Source organism: Diutina rugosa (assembly GCF_008704595.1).
Source record: "Diutina rugosa strain CBS 613 chromosome Unknown scaffold26_size169552, whole genome shotgun sequence".
Lineage (NCBI taxonomy): Eukaryota > Fungi > Ascomycota > Pichiomycetes > Serinales > Debaryomycetaceae > Diutina > Diutina rugosa.
In genome coordinates this window covers 108,368-136,124 of record NW_022995076.1, presented here as the reverse complement: position 1 = coordinate 136,124, position 27,757 = coordinate 108,368, and the positions used below count along the sequence as shown (strand labels likewise).

Genomic DNA, 27,757 nt, shown 5'->3' with positions numbered 1-27,757 from the left:
AAATTTGGTATCCTTCTGAATCTGAAGGCTTCACAGTTCGGGGTTCTCAAAGAGAACTTAGTTCTTTTTTACAACTAATCGCCAGAATGGTCAAATCCCGAAAGTTTACATTCAAAAATAGTTAAATTTCAACTTTTTCAAAAAGCTTTCCGTCGACAAGTTAATGAACAATAAATCTGCCATTCTCACAGATGGTAATGATCTCCTGAGTGTAGTAGTCGACCACTATAAGCGATCTTCCGGAACCATAACCCAATAAAAGGCCCAGGCGCGTCGGTCCAGAGGCATCCAGAAACCGCATGAAGCAGCCAAACGGGCTGATTCGCTCAACCTCGTTCGTCTTACCAGAGAACAACGTCGAAGGCAGCATGTCGCTGTTAAATCCGGGCCGATTATCGGCCATCAGGTTGTGTGTGAAAACATAATGCTTGGCGGCGAACAAGGCATAACGATGGGGAAGTCCCAGCGTTTGAAGGAGCTTTTCGCTGGTATCAACGATGATTCGGTGAAGCCGGGAACCCGCTTCAATGCCTGTACGTACTTTGACTGCCCTCTGCGCAGCCTCTATCCAACATAAATGGTCGAATTGATGGTCATCAAGATACCCATAGCGAGCGTTTTTACGGATTTCTGGGAACCAAGTCATATGGTTAGTCTCGATCCAATGTTGGACCTTTCTGCGGGTAAACGTCAATTCTTCTGCAACTTCGGGAGTCTTGACGAATGTTAGCTCATAATCTTCCTGGTTCTGGGCTAGTTTCACAAAATTATGAATTACAAGAAGAATGTCATAGCCACTTTCAATTTGTTGCATGTAATAAAATCCCGAAGCCATGTCGTAGAAAAACACACACTTCACAAGAAATCCGCTTTTTGAGTCGGACATCGATACCCCTTCAATTTCAGCCACATCAACAAGTACCTCCTGCATCGGCTTCGTAACCGAATAGTCGAAGGTGGGGTGTAGTGGAGTCTTCCCATGAATTTGGCAGACTTGGCATTGAACCTCCTGGATCTGGTTAACGTCAAAAGGCAAACGCAACATGCGGATTGTGTTACGAATATGGTTGATGTCAGCATGGGCGTACAGTTCATGCAAGCACTTACTGTTGGAGTGGATAACGGCTCGATCAACAGCGGGCTTGCGGCGGTGGTGGGTCCCTTTACTCTTGGCCATGGTCTAATTGAAAGGGTAGAAAACGCAAGGAAGTTCTTCAATTGGAGACACGGAACTGATCTTTATAGTTGACTCATTTTAACATCCCGTGTAGTCATGCTTACACTGTACTTTCCTCAAGAATCATGGAGAACAGGAATCAAAGGGTGGGTGAAAAATCAAGTAAAGGCAAGCTCAATAAAGGCAGTCCAACAATATCAGCTAATCTTTCAGCATGGGTCAGATGGCTAACAGAAAGCTATCTGTACGAAGTTCGGCTAGTAGCGGTGCAATGACACAAACTTGTAGAAAAATGGAACAATGGGCTGGAACTAGTCCGATTGAAGCCAGAGTAGTTATTTCAAATTGAATATTGTTTGTTCGGTAGGAATTGTTATTATGGGCGATTCAAGCATCAATATCAAAATCAATATGGATTTCGACCTGTACCTCATCAACATTATTATCAAACCTCAGACCTCAAAACCGTCATACACTGTAGACTACACGTGTAAAAATACACTTTTGTTAAAGCTTATCATCATGTTTAGGCAGTCTTTGCGTTATATAAGGTTGAGGAGAGGCATCTATGCAGTACATTTTGGTCATGCGAAAAGTTGCTACAATAGGGATATGTATGGTCTCTTGTACCTAATCAACCAAAGGAGAGCAAAAATGACGACCATTCACGTGGATCAAAGGCGTCATTCAGACACTAAAGGAGTTGATCGACTCAGACACTAAACGAGGTCTGGTCACGAGGTCTTATTGTTAACAATTATTGATATATAAATTTGCCCCCCCTGGATTCAAAAGTATAAATACCCGAGCAGAGTATGGAGGAAGAAGTTTCAAGCAAGACAAACATAAGGTACTAGAGTGCAACAGTCGCAACTATCCTATCTTGATATCTTGCCCGAGCTTTGCTTACCGTATTCTTCGGGATATTCCAGGTACTGTATGCACAATTTCCATCACAGTTCCAGAAACTTCGATATGGTCACGTGACCTTCATCTCGCTAACAACAAAGAATTCAAAAGTTTTATACATTCGATATGAACCATCAGAGCAAATCAAGAGAAAGAGTACTGAGTTCTAACGGTACGGTTTCAAAGCGGTATCAGCCGCCGACGCTGTCTCCACCGTCACCACCACCACCACCACCGCCACCGCCACCTCGATGCGAAGAAATGGTGCGACGTGGTCCGAAGAGGTTGTATAATGAAACTTTGGACTACCCGGAAAAGGGAACCATTTTTGCAACTGGATCGCTATACGAGCCAGTGATGAAACAAGTGAGGTTCAAGGAAGCCGATGATGATAATGATGATGATGCTGATAGAGATATACTTGAACAGTATTATGTCCAGCTGTTGGAGCTATTACATTCGGGCTGGAACCCGAAGATAGCCAGTGATGATTTCGAGGTGTTGCTCGACCTGTACAACGAATATCTCAAATTTGTCGACCTGATACGTGCGGTGATTGGTTTTTTGGACCCTAGCGGCGAAGGTTGGTTGACGGAGGCGAAGGCCCAGGTTCTCGCCAAAGCAATCACTCATAAGCTTGAGCTTAATGACGATACTAGGACCGATGATAAGTGGGAACAAGGCCGTGAACTCCTCAAGAGATGCCCGACGGCAAGAGTTTTCCAGTGGGTATTGGTCGCGTTCGTGGTAACGCCCGAGATGCTCATGGCAAGGATGTATTCCTTCCACCATTTAGACGAGTTGAGCGAGGCCCAGCTTGCGGAAATGACTCACGACAAGGTTTTCGACGACATCCAGCAGCTTCCATTTTACAGCACGATGGCACTGCTGTTCTTGCCGTTGCTCATTACGGGTGATTGGCACACGGTTCTTCTTACCGGGGTCGATCGGATCAAGCGCTTCAGGCATGAAACGCGAGACTGGTACACAGTTTTACCGACGCACAGCCTACAATACTTGACTGAGATTGATCAAGCGGTAGAAGCGAATTACGGGTACGTGGACCCAATCAAGAAAGCTATGAGTGCGTCTCCGTTGCTGACATCTCCAGAAATGTTGGCGTCTTCGGAAAGGCAGGCGTCGCCGGAAGGGCAGGCTTCTCTGGAAGGGCAGGCTTCTCTGGAAGGGCAGGCTTCTCTGGAAGGGCAGGCTTCTCTGGATGGGCAGGCGTCTCCAATGAGGCTGGTGTCTCCGGAAGGGCAGGCGTCTCCAATGTGGCTAGCATCTCCAGTGACGCCAGCCTCACCCGAAATTTTCCTGGTTCGGGAGCCAACCGTTGATACGTCCCCCGTGAGTGTTTCTCTGGAGGTAAATTCTGGCAGTGTTGCTGTTTCTATACAACCACCTCCTTTACTGACTCTACCACCTAAAGCCCCGCAACCTACGAAGGTTTTGCCAGTTCCAAAGGGCCCCAAAGTCTTCAAGGTCTTCAAGGTGGTGAAAAAACAAAGAAGGAAGCAACGGAAAAACAATGGGAACGAGAATAAGCATAGGAATGCTCCGAACAAAGTGAAAGTATGCCACGAGTGCGGGGGTATAGATCACCTAAGGAATAACTGTCCCCAACGTGACAACTCGATCAATGACGTGAAATGCTTTAAGTGTGGTCAACGAGGCCACTACAAATACCGGTGTCCCAACCCCTCGAAGAACACTCACAGCAGGCCTGCTCAGATTCTGACAAGCTAGGCAGTGCAATCTGGACGGTTGATCGATCCTGAAATTGAAATTCATTTCTTGTGGGTCCTAGATTACGGTTGATCTCTTCTCTTCATTGAAACTTATTTTCTATGGGTACTAGATTACCGTTGATCCTTTCTCTTCATTGCAATTTATTTTTGTGGTTACTATTAAATTACGGTTGATCCATTCTGTTTATGGGAATTTATTTTTGGCGTTTTTTATTTCGTGTGGGTACTAGATTACGGTTGATCCATTCAGATTGTTGAAGTGTATCACTTGTGGATACCAAATCGTACCTTCTTGTTCTGTATTGCACCTCGATAATTTCACAAAGTAGGTTTTCATGAGGATTTCGAAAAACTTTCGACGCCTACATATACCTTTTTGAATGAGTTTTGCGAAATTTAAATTTTTTAGGAGTGGGGCAGTGGCTCAACGGTAGAGCTTTCGACTCCAGATCGAAGGGTTGCAGGTTCAAATCCTGTCTGCCTCAATTTCCTTTTTTGCTAATGAATGTTAATTCAGTATGGCCTACGTTGAGTTCCGAACGCATGCCAACACACCGTATTGTCACTTTTTTCATAGATTCCAAAAATTTGGAATTTATTTGTTTTTGCCGCACCGTCATGAACCTGTTCATCAATCGAATACAAATCAAAATTCGTTTCACTGCTTGTTCTCAAAAGGTGGGGGTTTTTGCGATTTCAATTGCTTTAAGTTTATGCTACGGTGTGATAGATAGTTCGGGGCGTTGCATAAATTGTTAGCATGCTAGTGCATTGCCGTCCTCGGTTTTATGAGACTGTGCATTTGCCAAGCCATGGCTGAAACATAACTTGACTCGCACCTCATCAGTATATAGCCGCACGATCCCTCAACCATGGAGGTCGTGAACTCATACAATTAATTAGCAGATCCTAACTCCCGATTGAATACATACTGTTTGCCCCGGTAACTCCTGACTATGAACAGCTCCTTAGCGGCGGGGTCATCCGACCCTCGAGCCGATTCTGGCCATTAAAGGAATCGTGTATACAAATATAGATTGAGATGTAACACTTTCCTGTGCGTATCCTTCAAATATGCCAAAGTTTTTAACATTTTGCTAGTTTTGAGAAAGCATCGCGATATTGTAAAATTTAACAATTAATTCTACTCATCAATACCCGCAAAAACAGAGTTTTGACATACATGGCAGCTTATTCTGATTTAAAAAAGAAATATAGCGCCTAAATATCTTCGTATCGAGAGATATCCATCAATTTTGTACTTCTCAATATACACAATCTCGTATGGGACACTTATCAAATTATTTTTTCGTGTGAGGTACAGTGGTCGAGAGGTTAAGACGCTGGATGCAGGTTCCAGTTCCATTTGGAGCGCAGGTTCGAACCCTGTCTGTGCCGAATTCTTTTTGCCAGTTCATTAGATATTAGCGGCAGCTTGCTTTCGCCCCATCAAATTCGTTTCTCATTACCGACTGTCTAATTTCCATATCTATTACCTATCCTAATTTACTCATCGTCACTGTCATGTTGGGAATTTGCCTTTGCCTCCATGTGCTTGCGTCTCTTCAGAGCCTCGATCATTTCCTCTCGCTGCTTTCTCTTTTTGCGAACCACTTGAGGCACGGTAGTGATCTTCTTACGTTCAATTTCCTTTTTCTTGATATCCTTCTTGTCTCGCAGGGAAAGTTTGGTCATGTTGTTCATCCACTCCAGATACCCCAGCTCGCAGCCACTCTGCTTCATCACGTTGATAATGGGTTTGACTGCCAAGTTATCTTCCTTGGTGAAAAAGGTCACAGCCCGCCCCACCTTGCCACCTCTCCCAGTTCTACCAATTCTGTGGACGTAAGCTTGAGCGGTTTGCGGAACATCGTAGTTGATCACTAAATTCACCCCTTTGAAATCAACACCACGAGCCAACACATCGGTAGTAATGAGCACCCAGATATCTCCCTTCTTGAAGCGCTCGATGACCTCTTCTCTTTGTTTGGGAGTACGTTCAGCGTGAATCACATCAACACGAAGTCGATCGTATACAAGTTCGTGGTATAACGCCTTCGCTCTAGGGATCAGTTGAAGGAAAATAATCACCGGTGGCTTAAACTCCAGCTCGCGAATCATCTGGCGAATGGCGAGAAGCTTACCTTCTTCGTTACCGGTGTACACCAACTTTTGGTCAATGGTATTTGAAGCAGCCTCTTTGCGACCAACGATGATACGGATAGGATCTCTCATAATCGAATGAGCCATTTCTTCCACCCCCAGAGGAATGGTAGCAGAAAACATCGATTTGCGCAACTTCGGCAGAGTGCAGTGTGACAAAATGTCGTCAGTTTGCTCGACAAACCCTTGGTCAAATAACTTATCCGCTTCATCAATCACAATTTGCTGGACCTTACTGAGATCGAGACACTCAGCTTTCACCAAGTCAATAAGTCTGAGAGGAGTGCAGACAAGAACATCGTACTTGCTGCCCGGCACCTGGCCTTCTTTGAGTCTCAGAGCTAACAGTTTCAGCACCAACGCCACCCGCAACTGCTTGTTCTTCCCCTTGACAAGAGTCTCAAGTTGTTGGAAAATTTGAATCGCCAACTCGTTGGTGGGGGAAATGATGAGTCCTCTGACACCGTGATCTTTGGTGTCAGGGGTGGTGTTGAGAAGCAATTGTACAAGCGGGATCAAAAACGCTAACGTCTTACCCGAACCAGTGGGTGCACAGCCGATCACATCGCGACCGTCCATCGCCACGGGGATCGCCTGACACTGAATCGGGGTGGGCTCGATAAATTGGGCTTCCAAAAGATTAGTGAGCACCCGCTTGTCGAATTGGTAACGACCTTTCAAGTCAGAGAATGACCCAATTGGGAGGGAGATATCATCACCCGTGACCTTGATCTTATTAGCAGTACGCAATACTTCGGCGTCCTCTTCATTTTTGATAGTGAGAGGAACGTCAACCTCTTCTTCCACCTTATCCTCTCTGCGTTCGATGTGGGGAGCAGGGGCATGCTTCTTCGTGTGGAAAAAGTCGAGCTCCTTATCAACCTCCCATTGTAATTGCTCCTCTTTCTTTGCCTCGTGATCGACCGCCTTCTTCGGCTGGGTAAACTCTCCCAGCGCTTTCTTGGTGTTCTTTACTTGTGCCCCTCGACTGAGGATTCGAAAGATATCCATGCTGGTGAGATGCTCATCTCGAGCCGCACTAAATCAAATGGATGAGGGGGGAGGATCGCGCGGGATGGAATTGACCAAAAGTGGCACAGAATTGCTAATCCCGACCAGTGACCCAAGAGAAAACTAACAAATATCAAAAGTCTGCTGTGAATCGGTATATCATATATTCTGAAAACAAATTTTTTTCTGTTGAATAAAATCGAATTTTCTCGGTTGTGTTTTACTAAAATTACTTCTGGCTGGTCAGAGAACTGACCACGGGTTTTTATGGACGAAGTTTTGAACCATGGCAGTATATACACTCGACACTTTCGTGCTTTCGTACAGATTAACATGGAATTAGATTTCGTGGTTAGGATGCGGTTCCCGAGACAAATTTAGCGGAGCGTTGAAATGAGAAAAACAAATACAAATGCAATCGTCGGACTAAGATGAACGTTTTTCAGGGTTTGGATGCAACCAATCATGCTATACCCGCCGCATAGGATTCTTAGGTAATTAAATCATTTCAATGAAGTCTTGCATAACCCAAAAAATTTCAAATTGGTTCCGTAGTCTAGTTGGTTATGGCGCATCCTTAACACGGATGAGGTCCCCGGATCGAGCCCGGGCGGAATCACTCTTTTTTAACCTTGGGATATGCTACTTTTTATCTTTCAAGTTGCTTTCATCATGTTCGTGGTTTGTAGATTTGCAATCACACTCGGCCACATCTTCTTACATGAATCTAAATTTTTTGTGCAACGATCTCCAGCCATTGCACAACAAGTTTACGTGTATAGGATACTATAGAATAAGCTATACCACCGGTGACTCGTAGTATGACGATATAATTCATACGTAGCTACAGCGTGTGCATCGCTTAGGAGGATAGTTTAAAGTGGCAAAACCACTCACTGATTAAGTTGAGAGCGCCTGGCTTAGCTGTTTCCAGTCATCAAATTCAGTGGCCGACAACGTATACTTGTCAAAATTATTGCTCAATTGATTGAGAGTATCAACCACCAGTCCCAGCAATTGGGTGGCGTTTTGACACACGTTGCGCTCAATGCTCTTGTAGTGTTGGGTCATTTTCGCAAGCTCTGCTGGCGTCAGCGTCTCCTTATGATTCTTGACAATGAGATTGGTAGTGAAATTGTTGGCAAACTGGATAGAGATCGAGTCGTGATCAGGGTAGGCGCGTGGGATGGTGACAATGATCTCTACCCCTCGTTTCCAAAGATCAGGAACTCTATTCGGAGGAACGGGAAGTTTGATACGGTACTTCGTCTCTTTGGGGGCCTTTTTGAATAACGTGGGGCTCAATTTAGCCTCAAACTGGTCCAATAACTGTTGACGACGAGCGAGACATTCACGAGAAACCGGTTGTTCCTCCTCAGGTTCAGGGGATGGCGTAGCTTTGACACTTGGCAGGGGTGATGCTTTAGGAGTGGGGGTCGGCGTGGGGGTGAATATTGGGGTAGGCGCCGCCAGTTTCAGCGGCTTGACAAATTGGATGGTGGTGCGCTCTTCCTGGGCCAATAGCAGTTCTAAGTTAGCATCAAGCTCTTCCAATTGAGCCACAAGTGGAATCGATTGACGAGCAATCTTCTGGAAACCCATCTCCACATTCACCGCCACCCCACGGGGAACATCTTCGTTGAGAACCACGATCCGGGCTTTGGTTTGAGGATACAGCGAGGGTATGGTGAGATTCACGTTGAGCAGGTCCATGTCGAAGGGAAACTCTGGATCCAGAGGTTTGATCATTAGCAGAAGATAGATTGCTGATTCTGGCAGCTTCTCCATGAAATCCGCCACGTATCTCAACGGTAACAGTAGTCTGGCATTATCAGAGAACCTCAGAGCGTAGTATTGCGCGTCTTCGGTTTGGTTAGCCTTCACTTCATCGATGATGGCGCGAGTAGTGGTGCCATTTATGGTAACGGGACGGAACTTTTTCACCACTTGGGCGATCTGCTTAAACCGTAAGCTCAGTGTCACTCCCCGAGGCTTGCGTCTTCTAGCTTGCAGGCTCAGCTGGGTGTTTGGCGGTCTGCTCATCGACTCGGTGGCGGGGTATATAGTAGCGGTCGCGCTAGATGATCATCAAGTACACGTTCAAGTATGTGCTATACAACAAGCAGTGTGGCACTGTTTGTCACGGGCATGGCCCTAATCTGATGCTCAGGAATGTGATGTCACAATTTGCTGCTTTGGAGCCGGCAAAAGTGATTAAACCGCAGGATTTCCGCCCCGTCCATCGTCTTGATAAGAATGTTAGTGGAGTGATGATGATCGCCAGAGACCAAGAAGTCGCTCGCAAAGTGTCCAACAGTTTATCAGGGAAGCCGAGCCCATATCAAGTGACCCGACGATACGTGGGTCTCCTTGATGGCGTGGTTCCTCCGACAATTAATCCTCAAGGGACGATAGCATTACCAGTGCCAGTTTATACTGATAAAGTAGCCCGGCCTCCAGTGGAAGGGATCACTCATTATCAATTGTTACCTCTGGTTGGGTCAGTAACTCCGATCGTTCTCCAGCTAGATACAGGAAGAAAGTACCAGATTCGCAGCCACTGCCTTGATTTCTTTGGGCTACCGTTAGTCAACGATCTGGCGTTCAAAGCGTTTCAACAGGGAAAGAGTTCAATTGATCCCGGTCAAATTGGCCTTCATCTGGGTTACTTCAAACTTGAGAATACGAAACGAATTATGGAAGAAGTGATGGCGCCCATACTCGACGATCCTACCGGAATATGGGCGCCTTTCACCGATGCTGAGGGGAACTTTAAAGAACCTATACGATCAGCGTTAGCGAACTTCAACCCTCCTGAAGCAGTCAAATCATAAATGGCAAGTTCATCAGCCTCATTCATTATCAGTATACTAATGACATGCTTGCGCGACCATACTAAGCATTGATGAATACGACTAATATAATGAACTATTCACGTCAAAAACTTGTAGTGAGCGGTGTTTGACTAAATTTCTGGATATCGTAAACTACCAGCATCAAAACATTCTAATTTGGCGTAAATTGTTGTCTTGCCCCACACCTCGACTGGTACTCATCGCGATCTCATCGCGAAGCGGACGCCGCACACCTCTACACACACCTACCGGTCTATGGCGAAGAAGGACAGAAAGCTTCAGCGGAAGAAGGAGGAGGAGGAGCTCTCTCTGATTGCCCAGCGGCTAGCGCTGTGGCCGGCGAACCTGGAGCCGTCCAAGTTCGCCGAACTCCCCATCTCCGAGGCCACGCTCAAGGGGCTCAAAGGCGCCCTGTTTGTCCAAATGACGGATGTCCAGCGGAAAACTATCATCCCCGCGCTCAAAGGCGACGACATCTTAGCCACTGCCAAGACGGGTTCGGGGAAAACGCTTGCTTTCTTAGTGCCCGTCATCGAGGCGCTTAATCGGGCGCAGATCACCGAGTTCGATGGGTTGGCAGCGTTAATCGTGTCCCCCACTCGTGAATTGGCAGTGCAGATCTTCGAAGTGCTTACCAAGATCGGGAAATACAACTCGTTCTCGGCTGGTTTGGTCACTGGGGGTAAGGACGTCAAGTTTGAGAAGGATAGAGTGCTGAGGATGAATATCCTTGTGGGTACTCCGGGGCGGATCTCGCAACATTTGAACGAAGCCGTGGGTATGGAAACTCTGAATTTACAAGTGTTGGTGCTTGACGAAGCCGACCGGTGTCTCGATATGGGGTTCAAGCGTCAGATCGACGCCATCGTTGGCCATCTCCCTCTCGATAGACAGACGCTTTTGTTCAGTGCCACCACCCTGGACTCAGTCAACGACTTAGCACGGTTATCCCTTGTCAACCCTAGAAAGATCGGGGTGTCCCAGGACCAGGCGGCTACCCCGGACTCGTTGGACCAGTACTACGTTAAGGTGCCGTTGGAAGAGAAGTTGGATGTGTTGTGGAGTTTCATCAAACTGCATTTGAAGCTGAAGATCCTTGTGTTTTTCCTGAGTTCAAAACAAGTGCAATACGCTTACGAGCTGTTCCGTCAGCTCCAACCTGGTATTTCGCTTTTGAAGCTTTATGGTCGTCATAAGCAAACCCTGCGGATTGAGACCACCGTCAAGTTCAGTCACGCCCAGTACGCGTGTCTTTTCGCCACCGATATTGTCGCTCGGGGGCTTGACTTCCCCCTGATTGACTGGGTCATCCAGGTGGACTGTCCCGAAGACCCTCAAACCTATGTCCACCGTGTGGGTAGAGCGGCGAGATTTGGTAAGCTGGGTAAGCTGATGCTTATGCTCACCCCTACCGAAGAAGAACCTTTCTTGGCTAAGCTCCACGCAGCCAAGATCGACCCCAAATTGATGACGATTCGCGGTAAGGCCAAGAAGACGATCAGACCCCAATTACAGCTGCTTTGTTTCAAAGACCCCGTGCTCAAAAACTTGGCGCAAAGGGCATTCATCTCTTACTTCCGCTCAGTGTACGTGCAAAAGGATAAACTGGTATTTTCCGTCGAGGCTCTTCCCGTCGACAAGTTTGCCTCGTCGCTTGGTCTCCCAGGGGCGCCTAAGATTAAGATGGGTCTGTTGAACCACGATAAGAAGAACGTCAACCGCAAGTTGGCCCAATTAGAAAAGGCTAACGATGATGGTGAGATCGAAGAGACTAAGAAGACGCGTACTAAATACGACCGGATGTTTGAACGTCAAAACCAAACGGTGTTGCTGAGCAATTTCCGTAAGATGACTGAGGACGGTGAAGAAGACAGCGAGGACGACTTTATGCTGATTAAGCGTCAAGACCACGCGTTGGAGGACGGTGACATCCCTGACTTGCTGGTGCCAGTGCTGAAACGACAAGCGAAGCGGGCGCTTCTGCGGGCGGCATCAGCGAAGGCGCTGGGTGAGCTGGCGACTAAGCTTAAGTTTGACGACGACGGTGTGGCTCACCCGATCTACGAGCTCCAGGACGAAGCCGATTTCAGAGCTGAGGGTGATGCTCTGGCGTTGAAAGAAGAGTTCGTGACTAAGGGGGCCGAACAGTTGGCGGAAGCCGACGTTGACGATAAAGCTTTGGCTAAGCAGAAGCGTCAAGAGAAGAAACGGAAGCGACTCGAAGCTGAGCGTCGCGCGTGGGAGGCCCAACTTGATGCCGATATGGAGCTGGGTGACGATGGTGAGGAGGAAGCGCAACCCAAGCGCGCCAAATGGTGGAAGGACGAAGAGGACGAGGACAAGGCTCGCGACGATATTGTCGAAGTGGACGAACCGGAAACGGTGGAAGACTTGGAAGCCTTGGCCGAGAGATTGATTGGTTAGCATTACGGAATCGCATAAAGGAATCAAATAAATGTATAATAGTGAAACTTTTGTAGATGAATACTCGTTAAGTAACTTAGTGTTTTACGTCGTAATGTATTATGCTGATAAAAACAAAATTAAGTGTAGAAAACATGCGTCGATCGCGGTTACGACCCGTTACGTTGAAGGTCAATTTCGTGGAGTAAGTCGTCGGGGTTCACCGCCTCCATCATTTCCTTTTCGTCCACTCGTTCTGGGTAGTAGTTCCCGTCGAGTTGTTTGCGGAATAAGAGGATGTAGGGAATCAACCAGAGAAGGCCGAGGAGAGCCGTCAGTCCAATGGCACACGCAAGCGAGATACCTACAACTTTGCCCACCAGTAACTTGCCCACTTGAGGCATGAGTTTGGGGGAAAGGTACGAGAACCGGTCGTCTAGAAGCAACGACAGAATCAGTCCTGCAGTACCATTTTTGAGGCCATAAACATAAGGGATCCACAGCGAGCCATTGTACAATGCCAACAGCACCGTACCATAGTCCTTGAGCGAAAAACGACCCGAAAGCCCAAGCACATATGACGAGTCAAATAACTCACCGTTATAGTTCTTATTAGCTTCCTTTAAGTCGATCAATTTGAGATCCAGGAATTGTGGGTCAGAACCAAACTCACTGTCAATCAGCTTCCACGACTTGCCGTCGTAGCCCAGGACGAAATCGTCACCAAACGCCACCATACGTCCATCTAAGTCGGTGTTTTTAGCATCGTTGACGATGAACTTACGCACCGTTTTGTCTGTGCCCAACAGGTTGAGCTTACCGTCATCATCGGGGAGCAGGAACGTCAGTGCGTCCAAGTCATAAGTGACAAAATTGACATTGCGTCCATCAAGCTTGAGAGCACCTGCAATGAACACTTTGTTGGCGGAGAAGAATCTGATATCGTGAACTATTCCTTCCACCTCCAGTCCATTGGCTCTGGGACTTACCCATCGCGTAGCACTGGTATCGTAGACACACAACCCAATGCAGTCCAACAGCCCTGCCAGAGTAAAATTACCTCCCACAAGCACTTTGTTCTTGTACAGAACGATCGAATTCACCAGGATAAAGTAGTTGTCATTAGTCAACTCCGACGGCTGGAACAGCGTGAACAGGTGATTCTTCAACCCGTAGATGACGAGCCCCGGGTTGAATTTCTTATCGGAAACGGTGAGAGTTCCGTTGATGCCCATGAAAAGCAACTCCTCGTCATCGGTAACGTACAACGTTTGCACGTGAGTATCTGTTCCCCATTCCTTGACACCTTGAAGCCCGTCGACCAGGCTATTGCTAACAAACGCCACGTTGTCGAGGCCTTGATCCGTTGAGAAATGGCCGCCAATCACCGACACCAGGTCGTTGATGTAGAACGAACGAGTCACTACCCCCAGCGAGATGGTAAGCCCCGGGTAGCTCGTGAAATTCGACGAGGCATCAATGTACGCCTGGTCAATTCCATAGTAGTCCATGACGCCAAACAGCGAGCCACCAAGCACCTGTTGGGTATCCGATAAGTGGGCGGCCTGGCGGATTTTCAAGTCGTAGCTTGGCGCGGTGTCTCGCTTGCCGTGAGTCAGCTCCCAATCAGACACTTTCATCAGGTAGTAGCCATCATTATCGGAAAACACCCAGTACAAGGTGCCATCAATGGTGGTATTGGTGAACTGAGTCCACGGACGCTGTCCGTCCTGGTTGATGGTGTACCAGTTGTGGACGCTAGTGTCGAATACAGCGACGTTTTTCAAGTTGTTGTTGGTGGTGAAGTTGCCGCAAAAGATCCAGTACTTGTCGTAGACAAACGCCTTAGTGGGAGATTGCAGAAACTTTACCCCCTGAATATCTCTTTTAGCCAATAAGTTAGACCCCAAATTGGTGATCCCGGCTCCGGTAGAGTTATAGCCAGTGACTTTAAGCAGCACGATATCGGTTACGTTCTCCATACGGCCAAGCACAACAATGGTACCTTCAGGACCAAACACAAGCTCGGTGATGTTTGCCGGTTCTCCGAGAGACGCAGAGAACTGGTTAATCAGCGAGTTGCCCACATAAATGGTGCTGTTAGTCTTGTTGACTTCGTTGACGTCAAACAGGGAGAAGTTCTTAAGCAGGTATTCAAACAACCCGTTCAAACGCACGTACTCCATTTTCAGCTTGGTAGTAGTATTCGTCTTGGTCGAGTTGGTAATATTGGTCGTGTTGTCCAATTTGACAATGATGGCCAGCGCTTTATCAGCAACGATATACGGTTGAGTATCAGGGATGATTTGACCCTGGTAGGATACATCAATCCGATAGCCCTTACCTCCCTGAACGGCGCCGTCAAGATGACCATTGTACAAGTAGTCGAACTTGTCGTAGTCGTTATTCTGCCACACCTGGTGGCTGGCCAATACTTGGTTCAGTCCTTCGTCGACCAAGTTCACGTTGACAATACCCCGACGCTGGCACAGCCCATCAGCCACACACCCGGGGGTGTAGAAGTTGAGCTGGTAGTCACCCAGATACTGGATATTGGGAGTCATGCTGAGTTTGGCATCGCTCAGTTCACTAACAAGGTAATTCTGCGACGAGAGCGCGTTGGGGTTGGGTGCAAGTTGCAGCACGTCCGTCCACTGGCCCTCCGTCGACAGCAGCAGCTGGTTGGTCCCCGCGGCACCGGCACAGTTCGGGGTATTAAGCTCATTATTGGCATAGGCCAGAATCGTGTTCAGATAAAGCTGGATTCCCGATAACGCACCGTACTCTCCTGTCCAGCCAAGCACTGTGACGGTAAGACGAGACACGCCGATATTATTGACAAACAGGAACTCTTGCCAGTTGCTGCCGTAGCCCAATGTTTGCACCTGCAGATCATCCTGGTATAAGTTGTAGGAGCCGTCATTGCTGATATAGGCGCGGTCGTCGGTGTTGTTGGTATCCTTGTTATTGTTGGTGGAGTTTTGAAGCTGAGCCAACGCCGAAAGCGGACACCACGCGTCACAGTATTTCACCGTATTGTCGTATGGGTCGACGTAGGAGAGGTTCATGATCCCGTTACTGGGGAAAGTGTAGATACGGAACAAGTTGACCTGGTTTTCGCCTTGAGGCATCGTCAACCGAATCTTAGTGGGCATCGTTCCCTGGATGCCACCGGGGAGTTCCACCGACCACTCAGCTCCTTGGCCAGGGTTGGTGTGCCATGTTTCATCGTCCAGAGGACACACAAGAGCGTTAGGATCGCCCTGGCCGTTCAGAGTAATTTTACCGTTGGCAATAGGTACACTCTGTTCCACCGTCACAAGCAGCGAGTTGGTGGTATTGGTGGTGGTGTTGGTGGTGATGTTTCGAGCTAAAAGCTCGGGGAACCCCAACGTGTTGAAGTTGCCGCCAAACACAATCAGTCCCAGCAGTCCGTCGTTATTAGGGATTCTGGTGATGGCGTTAACAGTACCATTTTCGCCAAACCCGCGGAACGGTAACAGCAGAAGCAGTTTGGACTCAGTGTCGTAGACAGCAGCCCCGTGAGACCCGTTAAACTCAAACTGGCCCCCCAAATATATGAGGGTACCGTCAACCAACATCGTGTGGATATCACCATTAAGCTGGTTATTATCTCGTTTTCCTGAGGACTGTGGAGCTATTGGCAGCACTGAGCGGTCACTCACGTCAAATATGAACGGCAGTTGTACGTCCTGGTCGCCAACTTTGGTGATATTACCGTTGACAACCACCTGGTGGTCGTTGAGGGGTTCCATCTGCGATACGATGCCGTTAAACAGGCCCACGGGGACCAGCTTTCTCTCTTGGTCGTCAAACGAAAATAACTTGTCACCATTATCGCTCTGCTGGTCGCCAGTCTCGCCCACAAACGTATACTTGGAAAGGGAGTCGTAGTCGCCAAAGAGGCCGAGCCGGCCGCCGATGTCGTCGAACTTGAGCTCGGGGTGGTCCACCGGGGTGCCTGGGTCGGCGGCCCCGACAACAGCCACCGCCGTTGCTAGTAGAAGCCCCCACATCGAATGGTCTGGAGTGGGTTGGATACGCCGTGTGTGATTTTGCGGAATGCGCGACTAGGATTAGGAAAGTGGTGAGGACCAAACAAGGCGTTGGCCAAGAACCGCCAACTGTGAAAATTGAAGAAATAAAGAGTATGTTAACACCTTAAGGTTAGTTGGAAGTGTTTCGAGTGGTTGGTTTTTGTTTTGATGTTATTGTTCTTTAATATTTTATGGCTACTGGGGATGGCGGCGCTCCGTTTAGGGATTTTGCCTTAGTGCGATGAACTGAGTTAACCGAGAGATTGATTCGGCGATATGTAAACACGTGAGATGCAGGAACAAGACGCGTTTTGTAGTTGGGGTTAATCGCCCGGGAAACAATAACCAGCACACGTATCAATAGTTTTGAAAACTGCTATGTCATGTCCTCATATCGGATGATTTTTTGCGATGAAACTGATGATTTGGTGCATTCATTCTGGAAATGTCAGTTTGCTCTGCCATCAGGGGAGAAATGAGTCGACCTAAAAGCATGCGATTGCAAGAAACCAAACCACCATGAAGTGGTGGAAATTACCATTGTTACTTCCTTTGATAACTTGTGCTTTGCTCCAGTGGCAATTCAATGCTACCTGGAAGACGGTGGAAGTTGCTCCCGGTCTTACTCGATCAATGATTGCGTGGAATGACCAGTGGCCGCTTCCGACACTAAGAGCTCAGGTCGGCGATATTGTACTGCTTACCATCGTCAATCAACTTGATGAGTCGACTCTGGTCCACATCCACGGCTTACCGTTTACTGGAGTCAGTTCGATGGATGGCACAGAAATGGTTAGTCATTGTCCCATTATGCCAGGCACTCAATTTACGTACGAATTTGAAGTGACGCAAGAGGGGACATACTGGTACCATAGCCATCTGATGCTGCAATACGGTGATGGTCTCAGGGGTTTATTCATCGTTGACGACCCTTTCTCTCCCATAACCTACGACGAAGAAGTCGAGATTTTACTCGGCGATTATTACGAATGTCGAGCGAGGCAGTGTCTCAAACAAATTCGTCAAGGTCACTTTAAGCGGATGATTCCTGATGTAGTGTTAGTCAATGATACCAGTGATTTTAGGTGGTCAGTCAAGCCTCATACCACCTATTTGCTCCGCCTAGCCAACGTGGCGGTGATGGCGGGAAGATGGTTTTACATCGAGGACCATGATATGACGGTGGTGGAGGTGGATGGTAAGTGGACAGAACCTTATACAGTACTGGTGCTTAATATCGCTCCCGGTCAACGCGTGCTGGTGTTAATAACCACAAAATCTTCGACGGAGTCTAATTATATTATTGGCACAGCGGTGGACAAGTACACAATGATTTACCGTCATGATCAGCCCAGTTTTAATGTCACCAGCTGGATGGTGTATAATGAAAGTGCTTCAACTTCAAAGGAAATGGCATTGATTGATCCGTCGCAAGCGTACCAAGATTACGATATGAAACCGTTACCACTGCAGCGACTTTTAGGTCCAATTGACCTAGTGATTAGGCTTGAGATAGCCGTCACTTACCGCGAGTTCTCGGCTCAATCGCTGAATCCTGGTGGTCCAGGAGCGTGGCATACGCTTAATGGTAAAACGTATAATGCTCCTAAAGTGCCCACGCTTATGACGGCAATATCTGCCCCCGCCGATTTGAAGCATTCACCAAAGCTTTACGGCGAAAATACTCATACCTATGTGGTGAAATACAACCAGGTGGTAGAAATCAGGATCGATAATACCGATCCCATGAGACACCCGATGCACTTACACGGACACCGGTTCCAAATTGTCCTGATCAACGGGCGGTTTACTTCACCTTCAAACCCACCGCAACGGGATACCGTGCTGGTAGACCCCTACGGATCGGTGGTATTGCGGTTCAAACTGGATAACCCAGGGGTGTGGCTTCTCCATTGTCACTTGGAGTACCATATGGACCAGGGAATGGGTATCACCATTGTTGAAGCACCTGACCATATTTCGGAACTGCTAGGACCCAATCATCATCAGCTCTGTCACCAAGCAAATGTGCCTATGGCAGGAAATGCTGGCGGTACCATCGATTGGCACGACCTCAGCAATCAACCGCCCCCTCTCTGGGACACAAAGTAATAGTATTTTAAAATAAATGCCCACAGCTTCTTCATGGTAGTATTCATAGCCAATGATGGAGATCGACTAAAATAACATTTCTGTGTCATTAAGCGAGCCTCGGCTAATCATACCAACAGTTACGGCAAATAATGTGATTTTGTGTTTACCCCTGATTTTGGGAACACAATTGCAATGATCTGATCCATGCTGGTGTCGGATTTTAGCTGATTGGAGATATCAGGGCCCAGTTGTACAGCCACACCTAAAATTGCCGCGATCATGATTCAATTATAAACACGACAAGACAACCACAACGTTTCCCACTGCTCAATACCAATTACATTCGTCCATCGTCACTTAACAAATCGATTACCATTGAACCACATCCTGTCAATTTTAGCCTTCGACTCCCCTATTTTCTCAACCTTTTATTGTTTCCTCACAACAAAGGTTCATTCGCCACTGGCCATTCGCCACACACTCCAAACCCCCCACACAACCTGACAATTGCTATCTCTATCCTCTTCTCTACAACTCCCTACTTCTTCAAACCATTGTCCCTCTCATTCGTGTAATTGCCCATTGGCCTCGGCTTACCACTCCCATATACCACCACCACCCCCACCCTCACTGCGCACCCTATGGACTACCCGTTTGGCCTCGACCCCTTCACGTGTCGACAGCACCTCTTGCACCACCACTACCTGCCGTTGGTGTCGGTGCACGCGTCCCACCACTGTGACGTGCTTTTGCAGCGGGTGTTGGGCGTGCTGCTGGTGCTGGTGCTCCAGGTGCTCCGTCCCTACGGTAACAACGCCAAGTATAGCGTCCCCCGCCAGAACTACAAGATCGTCAACAACCAGTTGATCACCAAGAGTTACCACCTGTTTCCCGTGAGGTTTGGTCCTCCTGCCAATGAGCTCATCGACTTGCAAAAGCATCAAGGGTCCCAGCAGCTCTTTCTGTTGACTCAGCTCGAAATGTTGCTCAATCAGGCAGCCCACGACGGCGACACAAACGATCTCTACCTTAAGTTGTTTGACAAGGTGGTGCTGACACATAAAGTGGTCCCCTTCGAAACATTCAACCACCCTGTTGCCCAGGTGTTTTTCGTCGAATACGGCAACGATACCTTAGAGCTGCTTCGCCAGGCGCTTGTTGAATTCCGCAATTACGCTTTCCCCAAATACTTTCAGTTAGATGACGTGTTGATGCACGTCTTCGTCGTCTACGACCCGCAAACGGTGTCCAGTGCAAGTGTCCACCAATTCCAACAGGAGATTAAGCTGAGGCTATCTCTCGTGTCAACAGCGTTACCGGTGGATGCTAGCGATGATGAACCCACTCCGCTTTCCCCTGACCAGCCGCTGATTCGCCCACGCAGTGGCACCGCCAACTCTATGGCGCTGACAGGGCTGGCCACGGCTAAATTCCTTAAAGTGCCCCTCTACGACGGCTCCACCATCACTGAGGATTTACAACGCCTTTCTCTTGGCGACAGTCAAGGGCCAGAGTTCATCCAAGTCCCCAAACGGTTTGACCGCACTTTGAGAACCACCCTCCACGAATTCTTATCGAAATATGTCATCGCTCACATGCAGTCAAAAACCCGCCAGTGGGACGACGTCTACCTCCAGCCCAAACGAAGCATTACTCTGAGGTTTTTCAGCGCCTCGAAGCGAATGTTCAGCGGGTCCCGGGAGGGTACTCCTGAACCGACGACGCTGCTGGGCCAGTATAATTCTCACGATCAATACTACCATCGTCTGAGTCCCGAACAGATTATCCGCAAACTTGCTGATTGGCTGTTAGCGCTTAAGGACTTCAAGTACGCCTATCTGACCTACGATCTCATTAAGAAGGACTACACCACTGATAAAGCCTGGCTGTATGTGGCGCTGACACAAGCGATGTGCTGCATCCTGCTTCTTCTCAGCCACACGGTGCTGCTGGCGCCGGCAACCCCGCATGACCGTAACACGTTGCGTAAGATTCGCCACGATATCATCGAGCCCTACATCGACAGTTGTCTCTACACGTTAAAGCTGAGACTCGGGCTTAAGACATTTGCTCTCCGCACCCTCGTGGTGGTCGTCGAGCTTCTCCTCTGCTTCGGGGTGGCGGCAAACTTACTGGGTTGGTGGAGCGAGTTGATCCAGCGGTACCTTGTGCTCTGCATTAACGACGTTGACGGTCACTTGGCGGCTAACAACTATAACCTGCTGACGGTGGTGCGGGCGTTGATCTACGAGCGGGCCGCCTACTCTCTTGGTCGGTGCATATTCCTCAGTGACCTCAACGTGATCTCCTTTAACGAGCTTATCATTAAAAACGTACTGCACCAGGTCCCCGCCACCATCACTGACCACCTGAACATCAAACGGATCACGCTGAATGACGAACCCGCCGAGTTTGAGGCTCAGGCGGATGGCCAAGCGAGCGAAGATGGTGACGATCCTGGCTACTACGTCAACCACGCTAAAGTTAACCCCGCTAATAACGCGGCCATTGCCGGAAAGACCCGCTACCGCCAGCTGGCGCTTTGGTACTTGCTTGCCGTGCGTGAATGGCTCAATATGAAGGCGTACACCCACGTGGATACGGTGTTTAATAACATCAAGTTGGTGTACGACGTGAGCACCATTGACCCTGAGCGGTGGTACGACCGCGCCGATCTCTTGCTCGGCTTCGCCAAGCGGCTGGTGGAGGAGTACTGTGACGGGAGAGAACACAGAGTGTCGGCTCTGTAATGCATTTTATTACGATTACATGATCACCCTACTACGAGTGTTGCCCAAATATACAACATTCGCCTACTAATAATAGAGAAATGTTACCCGATAGACGTCTATGACACCTCATCTCTACTCCCCATTGTTAAGCCATTGGCCTGATTACTGTTGCTAGGGGGACTCAATTTGTGGAGAAACATGCCGATATGTGTGGTTTTTGGACTCCATTGTTGGGGATTACAGCGCAAATTATCTCCTCCTTGGTCATTGTTTACCCAAGTCTACTCACGAATAGCAGTGTCCCCCCTCACGCTGACTATTTTCTACCCTGCTATTGGTAGTCCCCCACTTGATAACACGGAATTGTCGCCTCATTTGGATCCGCCAACGCGCTAGGTGTGCTTGGGGGCACAGCCGCGAGCGGCTGGTGGTACCGAGAGGGGAGAGTCTGGGGTACAGCACCGTCGGAGCCAACTTCCGCGCTCCCCCCTCTCCAGCCCATTACTCCAGGCACTATAAAACCCGCCATTGAACATCCTTCACTACCCTATCATGCTCTGGTTTACCCTCATCAGTGTTGCTCTCGCCTACGTCTCGCGGCCCGACCTCGATCCGCCCGCGCTCAACGTCACCGCTAATGCCGGTGGTCTTGACGGGTACATTTTTCTTGGCCCCTATCTCGGCACCCTTGCTCAGCCCGGGGGTTATATTTACGATTTCTCTGGTGAGTTAGTGTGGCTGGGCCACGGCAGAATCAGTGGTTGGGCGGGGAACATCCAGGTGACGGAGTACCAGGGCCAGACAGTGCTCCAGCTGGCCGACACCGTGTTTAATGTTGCTGGGTTTGGTAGAGGCCACACCAAGCTCTTGAGTCAAAACTATACCACGTTGACAGAGATTTATGCTGGCGAAGCTCACTTAGCTGACTTTCACGAGTTTAAGATGGTAGGGAACGACTCGGCTGTGGTGACGATGTACCAGCCGACTCCAGTGGACCTTAGCGTCATTGGTGGACCCAGCAAAGGGTGGGTGTTCGAGCTGATCTTCCGAGAAATCGATGTGATTTCAGGGGACACCAAATTTGAGTGGCGGGCATTGGACCACGTGAGGCTTGAAGACACGTTGTGGCCGGTGAAAACTCGTGGTAACTCGTCGACAAACGCCTTTGACTATTTCCATATCAACTCGGTGGATAAGGACGGCGACGACTACGTGATTTCGTCGCGGTACTACTCGACAGTCTACAAGATTGATGGTAAAACTGGTGATATCATCTGGAGACTTGTGGGCAACCAGGTGAAGGTGAGACTGGACTTTGCTCACGACTTCCAATTTGACAAGCAGCACGATGCCCGTCTCCACAACGGCACTACTCTTACCATTTTTGATAATGCCATGAACATTAGTGACGTCAGCACGGCCAAGATTATCTCCCTCGATCAGAACAACCGCCAGGCGACCCTTGTGGCTCTGATGGAGCTGCCGGACCATTTGCACGTGTACTCGCAAGGCAATAATCAGCTTTTGGCCGACGGCGGTCTGTTTGTCAACTGGGGGTCGCTGGGGGCCATCACCAAGTTTAATCTGAACCACGAGGTGGTGTTCCACGCCACGTTGCCGGAAAAAGCGCAAAGTTACCGTGGGTTCCAATTTGACTGGCAAGGGACGCTGCCCGAAGCGGTAGCCGTGGCTGTCGACGCTGGTAAAGTATATGTGCTGTGGAACGGTGATACTCGGGTGACTACTTGGACCATTACTAAAGACGACAAGCCGGTAGCCAGTGCTCCTCGCGAAGGGTTTGAGACAGTGCTTGATCTTAACGTTCTGGGGACGTACAAGGTGGTGGGCTACGATAAGGAAGGCCAGCAAGTTGGGGAGTCCTCTGAGTTTACCGTCAATGATGATGAGGCTAAGGCGGAAGTTACCGAAACCGATGGTTGCCCCTGTACTACTTTACGTCAGGTTCGCTAGATAAGTCACATCAGACACAGCAAATAAACGATCTTTAATACTTAATTTGGTCACTTCACTGAGGCTTTACGTTCATATTCTTCGAACTACTGATTTCATTAGTAACACATCATGAATGTTTCTTAGATAAATACGATATAGTGTTCAGTTTGTTTGCGCGTCGACAAACCCCTTGATCAACGCCAACAAGCCGACGGCACCAGGGTCAGGGATACCACCTTCGGCCTTAAACTCCAGCGAGTCCACGTACAGAGCGCGACCAAACTTTGCCGTCATCGTCTTGGTGGCTTCACATCCCTTCTCCGCGGCTTCTACCGCCTGCTTGATATCGCCGGTCTTGACAAAAGTATCGACGAACGGTTGTAAAGTGTCCACCAATGTTCTGCCGCCCTCTCTGGCTCTAGTATACTTGAATAGACCATCGTAAAGAGCTTCCTTCATCGCGTTAGCCACGTCTTGATGCAGAGTACCCTTAAGACTCTTCAGCAAGGCTGTCAAATAGATCAGATAGAGGCCACCGGAAGTACCTCCCATCAGGTCTTCAACTCTCTCGGTGATGTGGACAAGAATGTTTACTGGGTCATCGCCGTAGTCCTTAACTGCACCGACGGCTTCAGCACCCAGCTTAAGCGTTTCACCACAGTCACCATCACCGACGACAGTATCGTAGTGAGTGACTTTAGGCTCGGCAGCAATCACCAGCTTCAACGCAGCATCTAAGTGTTTGCGGAACTTAGTGGCATCGATACGCAAGTCCAGCTTGGGAAGAGGTTGTTCTTCCACTTGTTCCAGAATGATTTGGTTAGTGGAATTCCAGCCAGACGCAGGTTTGGGGCGCCAGCCAGCAGCATCGGTTTCCAAGTCCAAAAAGCCCAAAATTTCCTGCTTACGGTCGTCAAGTTTCAAAATAGTGATGGAGAAACCTGGAGAGTTGAGCGAGGTGACAAAATCAGCGAGATACACTCTGGTAGGCGGTTTCTTGAAAGGGGAGAGCTCAACGGCGTATTCGGTGATAGCGTTCATTTCCAATGTCAGCGTGCCACCAATGTTGTTAACCAATAACACGTAGTCGTCATTGGCTAAGTCAAAGTTGACATAGTGACGTTGGTCATCATCTGGACTCGTCAACTTGGTGTACATGTCTTTGATGAGGGAGTCAATTTCCGGGATAGGAATCTTCGTCCCCGGTTCGTTATGGATGCCAAGCCCCAATTCAGCTTCATCGTCTTTACAGAATTCCACCTGGTCGTCTGCCAGGCGTCCGGGGACCAGCGTGCGGTCCAACAGCGCCCCCAACGTGACAAGTCTCTGGTTGACATAGTTACCAATTTCTGCCACTTTGTCCACGTCATATCCCTGAGAGGCAGCTCCACCGACAACTTTATGAATCAAAGCAGTGCCGGCTAAACCACGACGGCCCACCATGGCGTTCTGGTCTCTACCGACAGCGACGTCGTCGGCAACAATGACGGTATCCACTTTATACCCAGCGGCTTTAGCTCTCTCACACACGAGGCCAAAATGGAGCACATCGCCGGTATAGTTCTTCACCACAAGCACTACACCCGCCTGTTTTGAGGCGACGGCGGTGATGGCAGCCATGATCTGTCTCGTCAGTGGCAGGGCAAAGATCAGCCCCAGCACGGCAGCATTGAGCAAATTGGAACCAACGTAGCCGGCATGAAGAGGCTCGTGGCCAGCACCGCCGCCCAGAATCACCGCCACTTTATCTTTGGGCGATTCCCGATAGACGACTTTCTCTTGCTCTAAGAGACGCAATTGCGGGTTAGTGCGGACGAGCCCCTTCAAATTGGTGGTGACTAAGTCGCCGTCAGGGTACTTCCAGTGTTTGTTGAGGGTCATTTGATATTGGGGGTAGACGAGGGGAGGGTTCGGGTGAGATATATCTTTGAGGTCGCCGTCGGGTGACGTCACTGCGTTTAACCCTTACATTGTAGAATAAGTGCGATGATTGTTAACGCCGATACATATTCCAAGTGGTGCCACTTTCCAGCAATTGAATTAAGCCTGCTTCGAATTATTATTTAATTTAACCTTTGAATTATTCCGAATATTGTAGCTAGCCGTGCTATTATGACATTCGGAATCATTTGTGGTATGAGCCTCGGGATTGGTTGATGCGTTGTGATGTCTATTAGTTACCAGATTATATGCTAGGGGTTTAGTTTCTCACCATGATACCGTGAAATCTTCCGGGGAACATTTCCTCGAGTTCAGGTTCGTTAATCAATTCAAAGTCACCGACTCCGAGTGTAACAATATTGATGATGCCGTCGGAATTTACCGCATACACCGTAGGGGAGTGGCCCATCCTTATTTTACTGTCACGGGCTTGATTATAGGCGACCATAGGATTATTAGGTGCTCGCCGAAGCTTTCTGCCTGGTTTCTGAGGCCGAGGAGGCACCCCTGGTGACACTTGGGCTAATGAATGGACACTCTCTAAAGTAGGGAATGGGTCATGAGCCAGCACACACACGACGTGATAGTGAGGTGGTGGCGGGTCCAGTTTACGGAAATTGGGGGTAGGTTTCCATACGGCAAACCCCTGAGGCAGCGGTGGTGGCTGGGTGGAGAAATCGTCCACTTGTGGTCGCAGTAAACTGGCAAATAACTTATAGTATGATGTGAAGCGAGTGAAATACTGCCACCACGGCGGATTGTATGATACTTTAGGGGTTGTTTCAGTATTTGTGATATTCCATCGTCTCACCAAATAGCCCAATCGCTTCAAATAGGCGTAGATTTGATATTCATCGATATCGACTCCCGATGCCGCGTAGAGCTCAGCCAAGTCACACGCGGGTAACCTTGTTGTATCCACTTGACGGAATTTCTCGGCACTTTTCGTAGTTTCCAATTCTTGTTGGAATTGATCATCACCCAATAAAACTGTAAGCAGCCCTCGTTCACAAAGGTAGATCGTCTCCACGGCGTCTAACTGAAGGATACCTTTATCGCCAGCACTACCCATATCTCGGAAATAGTTCCCCTTTGGAAACGGCACCACCAGGCGGTCGCCGATCCACACTGCTTCCACATGTTGTCTTAAGGAATGGCCCCGGGGGAATCCGAGCGCCGAAAACATCGCTTCTACAGCTTCACTGAGCAGCCCCTGTTGCACGTCCAGGCCATCGGGTTCAAACTCCTTTTCGCCTCGCTTGGGGAGAGGCACGCTCCGCCAGTCGATCAAGACCTCATCGTCGGAGTCCATGAGCCGCACCGAAAACTAGCCCTGGAAAATAGTGAGGCTAACACCGCCAAAACAACGATCAATTAAACTGGACGGAAATTCATGAGATTGTGGAGAATATGATAGTTCGTAATGTTAGTTCAATTAAGCCATGTTGGGTAATTTGGATTGAGGTTGAGGGGGACAATAATCCGAAGGTCGGGGTTCCGGAGTGGAGGTCAGTAATATTGCCAGTCGCGGTGTCGCGATTAGGGGGAGAGTGGGGATCAAATTAGCCATGGAAGCACCAACCCCACACGGGGGATCCGGGGAAAACGCTGGGTGCAGTTGGGGTTTTTCCATCGGAGATATTTGAGGCGTCGCCCCAACGGAAGATAAGAAAAAGCACTGAGGGGATGTTTAAGTTGTGTAGCGTGTGGGGCTAGTGGGGAACGAAGCTACGAGAAATTAACAATTACTGTAAAACACTTCTGAAGCAATTGTAGTTGTTATCATATGGTTGGTATTTGTAGTTGTGGACGTGGTGCGGTGAGGGACTTAGGCGAGTGGTATTACGCCGGTTGTCGCCGAGACGGGGGTGTGCCTGTAAGCTTAGTTACGTAAGCCGGTGATGGCTGATCAAGAGTGCGCGCGACGACTTTGACCAGCAATGAGCACGACCGACGAGGTGGTAAGTAACACGCTATGGTGAGAGGGCGACGCCGGATCCCCCTAGGCAGATAAAGACGACAGTGTAAACTAACCCGCAAGGCGTCCGTGGTGTTCCGGGAGATGGTGGAGGGGTTTGTGCGGCGGGCGGCGTTGGATGTGGTGGCGCGCCACCAGGCCCAGCCGGCGCCACCGCTCAACCACACGCCCACCACCGACATCTTCGGGGCCAACCAGCATAAGGTGCGCCAGAACGACGCCGCCCGCTACTTCGAGTGCTCGCTGTGTGGGCGCAAGGTCGCCGGCGCCCGCTTTGCCCAGCACATCTCCAAGTGTCTCGAGCGGAAACGCCGATAACCCCCGCACATCGCATCGTCAAAATATACATTCTAGCAAGAAAGAAGACACTGTAGCAAATCTGGGCACCAGGCTTTAGGGATATTATCGCGAGATATGGTCAAATCGTTATCTCCAGGATCCGTCGACTTACTACTGAATCGACAACACCGCTATCCAGGGGGTCCACGAAATCGTCAATTTGTTATTCCGTGTTATTCCGTTGACTACAGGCGATTTCTTTTTTTCCGTTATCGATGGTGTCTGTCGAGGGTTGGTGCGAAAAATGTGGGGTGCGAGGTTGTATGGCGAACCCTTACCCCAAAAAAAATCGAAAATACCCCTCCACACAAACCCCGAAATCACACCACTAATCTAGATTGTAACTCGTGGTAGATACAGATAGCCCTGAAAATGATCTTATTATCTACTTTA

General features: G+C 48.9%; 11 protein-coding genes across 11 annotated transcripts; 5 read left to right on the top strand and 6 right to left on the bottom strand. All coding sequences in view use genetic code 12, as the record gives it.

Annotated features, from left to right (window-relative positions):
* Positions 1 to 160: 160 nt before the first annotated feature.
* DIURU_000625 (uncharacterized protein) lies at positions 161 to 1,177 on the bottom strand (the record flags this gene model as incomplete). Its single annotated transcript, XM_034158894.1, has 1 exon — positions 161 to 1,177. The coding sequence occupies one exon, from the start codon at positions 1,175 to 1,177 to the stop codon at positions 161 to 163; it is 1,017 nt and encodes a 338-aa protein (XP_034014614.1).
* A 1,170-nt stretch (positions 1,178 to 2,347) lies between these two features.
* DIURU_000624 (uncharacterized protein) lies at positions 2,348 to 3,835 on the top strand (the record flags this gene model as incomplete). Its single annotated transcript, XM_034158893.1, has 1 exon — positions 2,348 to 3,835. One exon carries the CDS (start codon positions 2,348 to 2,350, stop codon positions 3,833 to 3,835), a length of 1,488 nt encoding a protein of 495 aa, XP_034014613.1.
* Positions 3,836 to 5,343: 1,508 nt separating this feature from the next.
* On the bottom strand, positions 5,344 to 7,011 carry CHR1 (RNA-dependent ATPase; the record flags this gene model as incomplete). The annotated part of the gene is made up of 1 exon (XM_034158892.1): positions 5,344 to 7,011. One exon carries the CDS (start codon positions 7,009 to 7,011, stop codon positions 5,344 to 5,346), a length of 1,668 nt encoding a protein of 555 aa, XP_034014612.1.
* Positions 7,012 to 7,911: 900 nt separating this feature from the next.
* DIURU_000622 (uncharacterized protein) lies at positions 7,912 to 9,054 on the bottom strand (the record flags this gene model as incomplete). Its single annotated transcript, XM_034158891.1, has 1 exon — positions 7,912 to 9,054. One exon carries the CDS (start codon positions 9,052 to 9,054, stop codon positions 7,912 to 7,914), a length of 1,143 nt encoding a protein of 380 aa, XP_034014611.1.
* A 1,067-nt stretch (positions 9,055 to 10,121) lies between these two features.
* HCA4 (RNA-dependent ATPase) lies at positions 10,122 to 12,290 on the top strand (the record flags this gene model as incomplete). Its single annotated transcript, XM_034158890.1, has 1 exon — positions 10,122 to 12,290. One exon carries the CDS (start codon positions 10,122 to 10,124, stop codon positions 12,288 to 12,290), a length of 2,169 nt encoding a protein of 722 aa, XP_034014610.1.
* Positions 12,291 to 12,439: 149 nt separating this feature from the next.
* Positions 12,440 to 16,306, bottom strand: RAX2 (Rax2p; the record flags this gene model as incomplete). The annotated part of the gene is made up of 1 exon (XM_034158889.1): positions 12,440 to 16,306. The coding sequence occupies one exon, from the start codon at positions 16,304 to 16,306 to the stop codon at positions 12,440 to 12,442; it is 3,867 nt and encodes a 1,288-aa protein (XP_034014609.1).
* A 540-nt stretch (positions 16,307 to 16,846) lies between these two features.
* On the top strand, positions 16,847 to 18,439 carry DIURU_000619 (multicopper oxidase family protein; the record flags this gene model as incomplete). The annotated part of the gene is made up of 1 exon (XM_034158887.1): positions 16,847 to 18,439. One exon carries the CDS (start codon positions 16,847 to 16,849, stop codon positions 18,437 to 18,439), a length of 1,593 nt encoding a protein of 530 aa, XP_034014608.1.
* A 623-nt stretch (positions 18,440 to 19,062) lies between these two features.
* On the top strand, positions 19,063 to 21,171 carry GSG1 (Gsg1p; the record flags this gene model as incomplete). Its single annotated transcript, XM_034158886.1, has 1 exon — positions 19,063 to 21,171. The coding sequence occupies one exon, from the start codon at positions 19,063 to 19,065 to the stop codon at positions 21,169 to 21,171; it is 2,109 nt and encodes a 702-aa protein (XP_034014607.1).
* A 534-nt stretch (positions 21,172 to 21,705) lies between these two features.
* DIURU_000617 (arylsulfotransferase family protein) lies at positions 21,706 to 23,124 on the top strand (the record flags this gene model as incomplete). The annotated part of the gene is made up of 1 exon (XM_034158885.1): positions 21,706 to 23,124. One exon carries the CDS (start codon positions 21,706 to 21,708, stop codon positions 23,122 to 23,124), a length of 1,419 nt encoding a protein of 472 aa, XP_034014606.1.
* Positions 23,125 to 23,268: 144 nt separating this feature from the next.
* DAK2 (dihydroxyacetone kinase) lies at positions 23,269 to 24,987 on the bottom strand (the record flags this gene model as incomplete). The annotated part of the gene is made up of 1 exon (XM_034158884.1): positions 23,269 to 24,987. The coding sequence occupies one exon, from the start codon at positions 24,985 to 24,987 to the stop codon at positions 23,269 to 23,271; it is 1,719 nt and encodes a 572-aa protein (XP_034014605.1).
* Positions 24,988 to 25,306: 319 nt separating this feature from the next.
* DIURU_000615 (tRNA splicing endonuclease subunit) lies at positions 25,307 to 26,359 on the bottom strand (the record flags this gene model as incomplete). Its single annotated transcript, XM_034158883.1, has 1 exon — positions 25,307 to 26,359. The coding sequence occupies one exon, from the start codon at positions 26,357 to 26,359 to the stop codon at positions 25,307 to 25,309; it is 1,053 nt and encodes a 350-aa protein (XP_034014604.1).
* Positions 26,360 to 27,757: the final 1,398 nt, after the last annotated feature.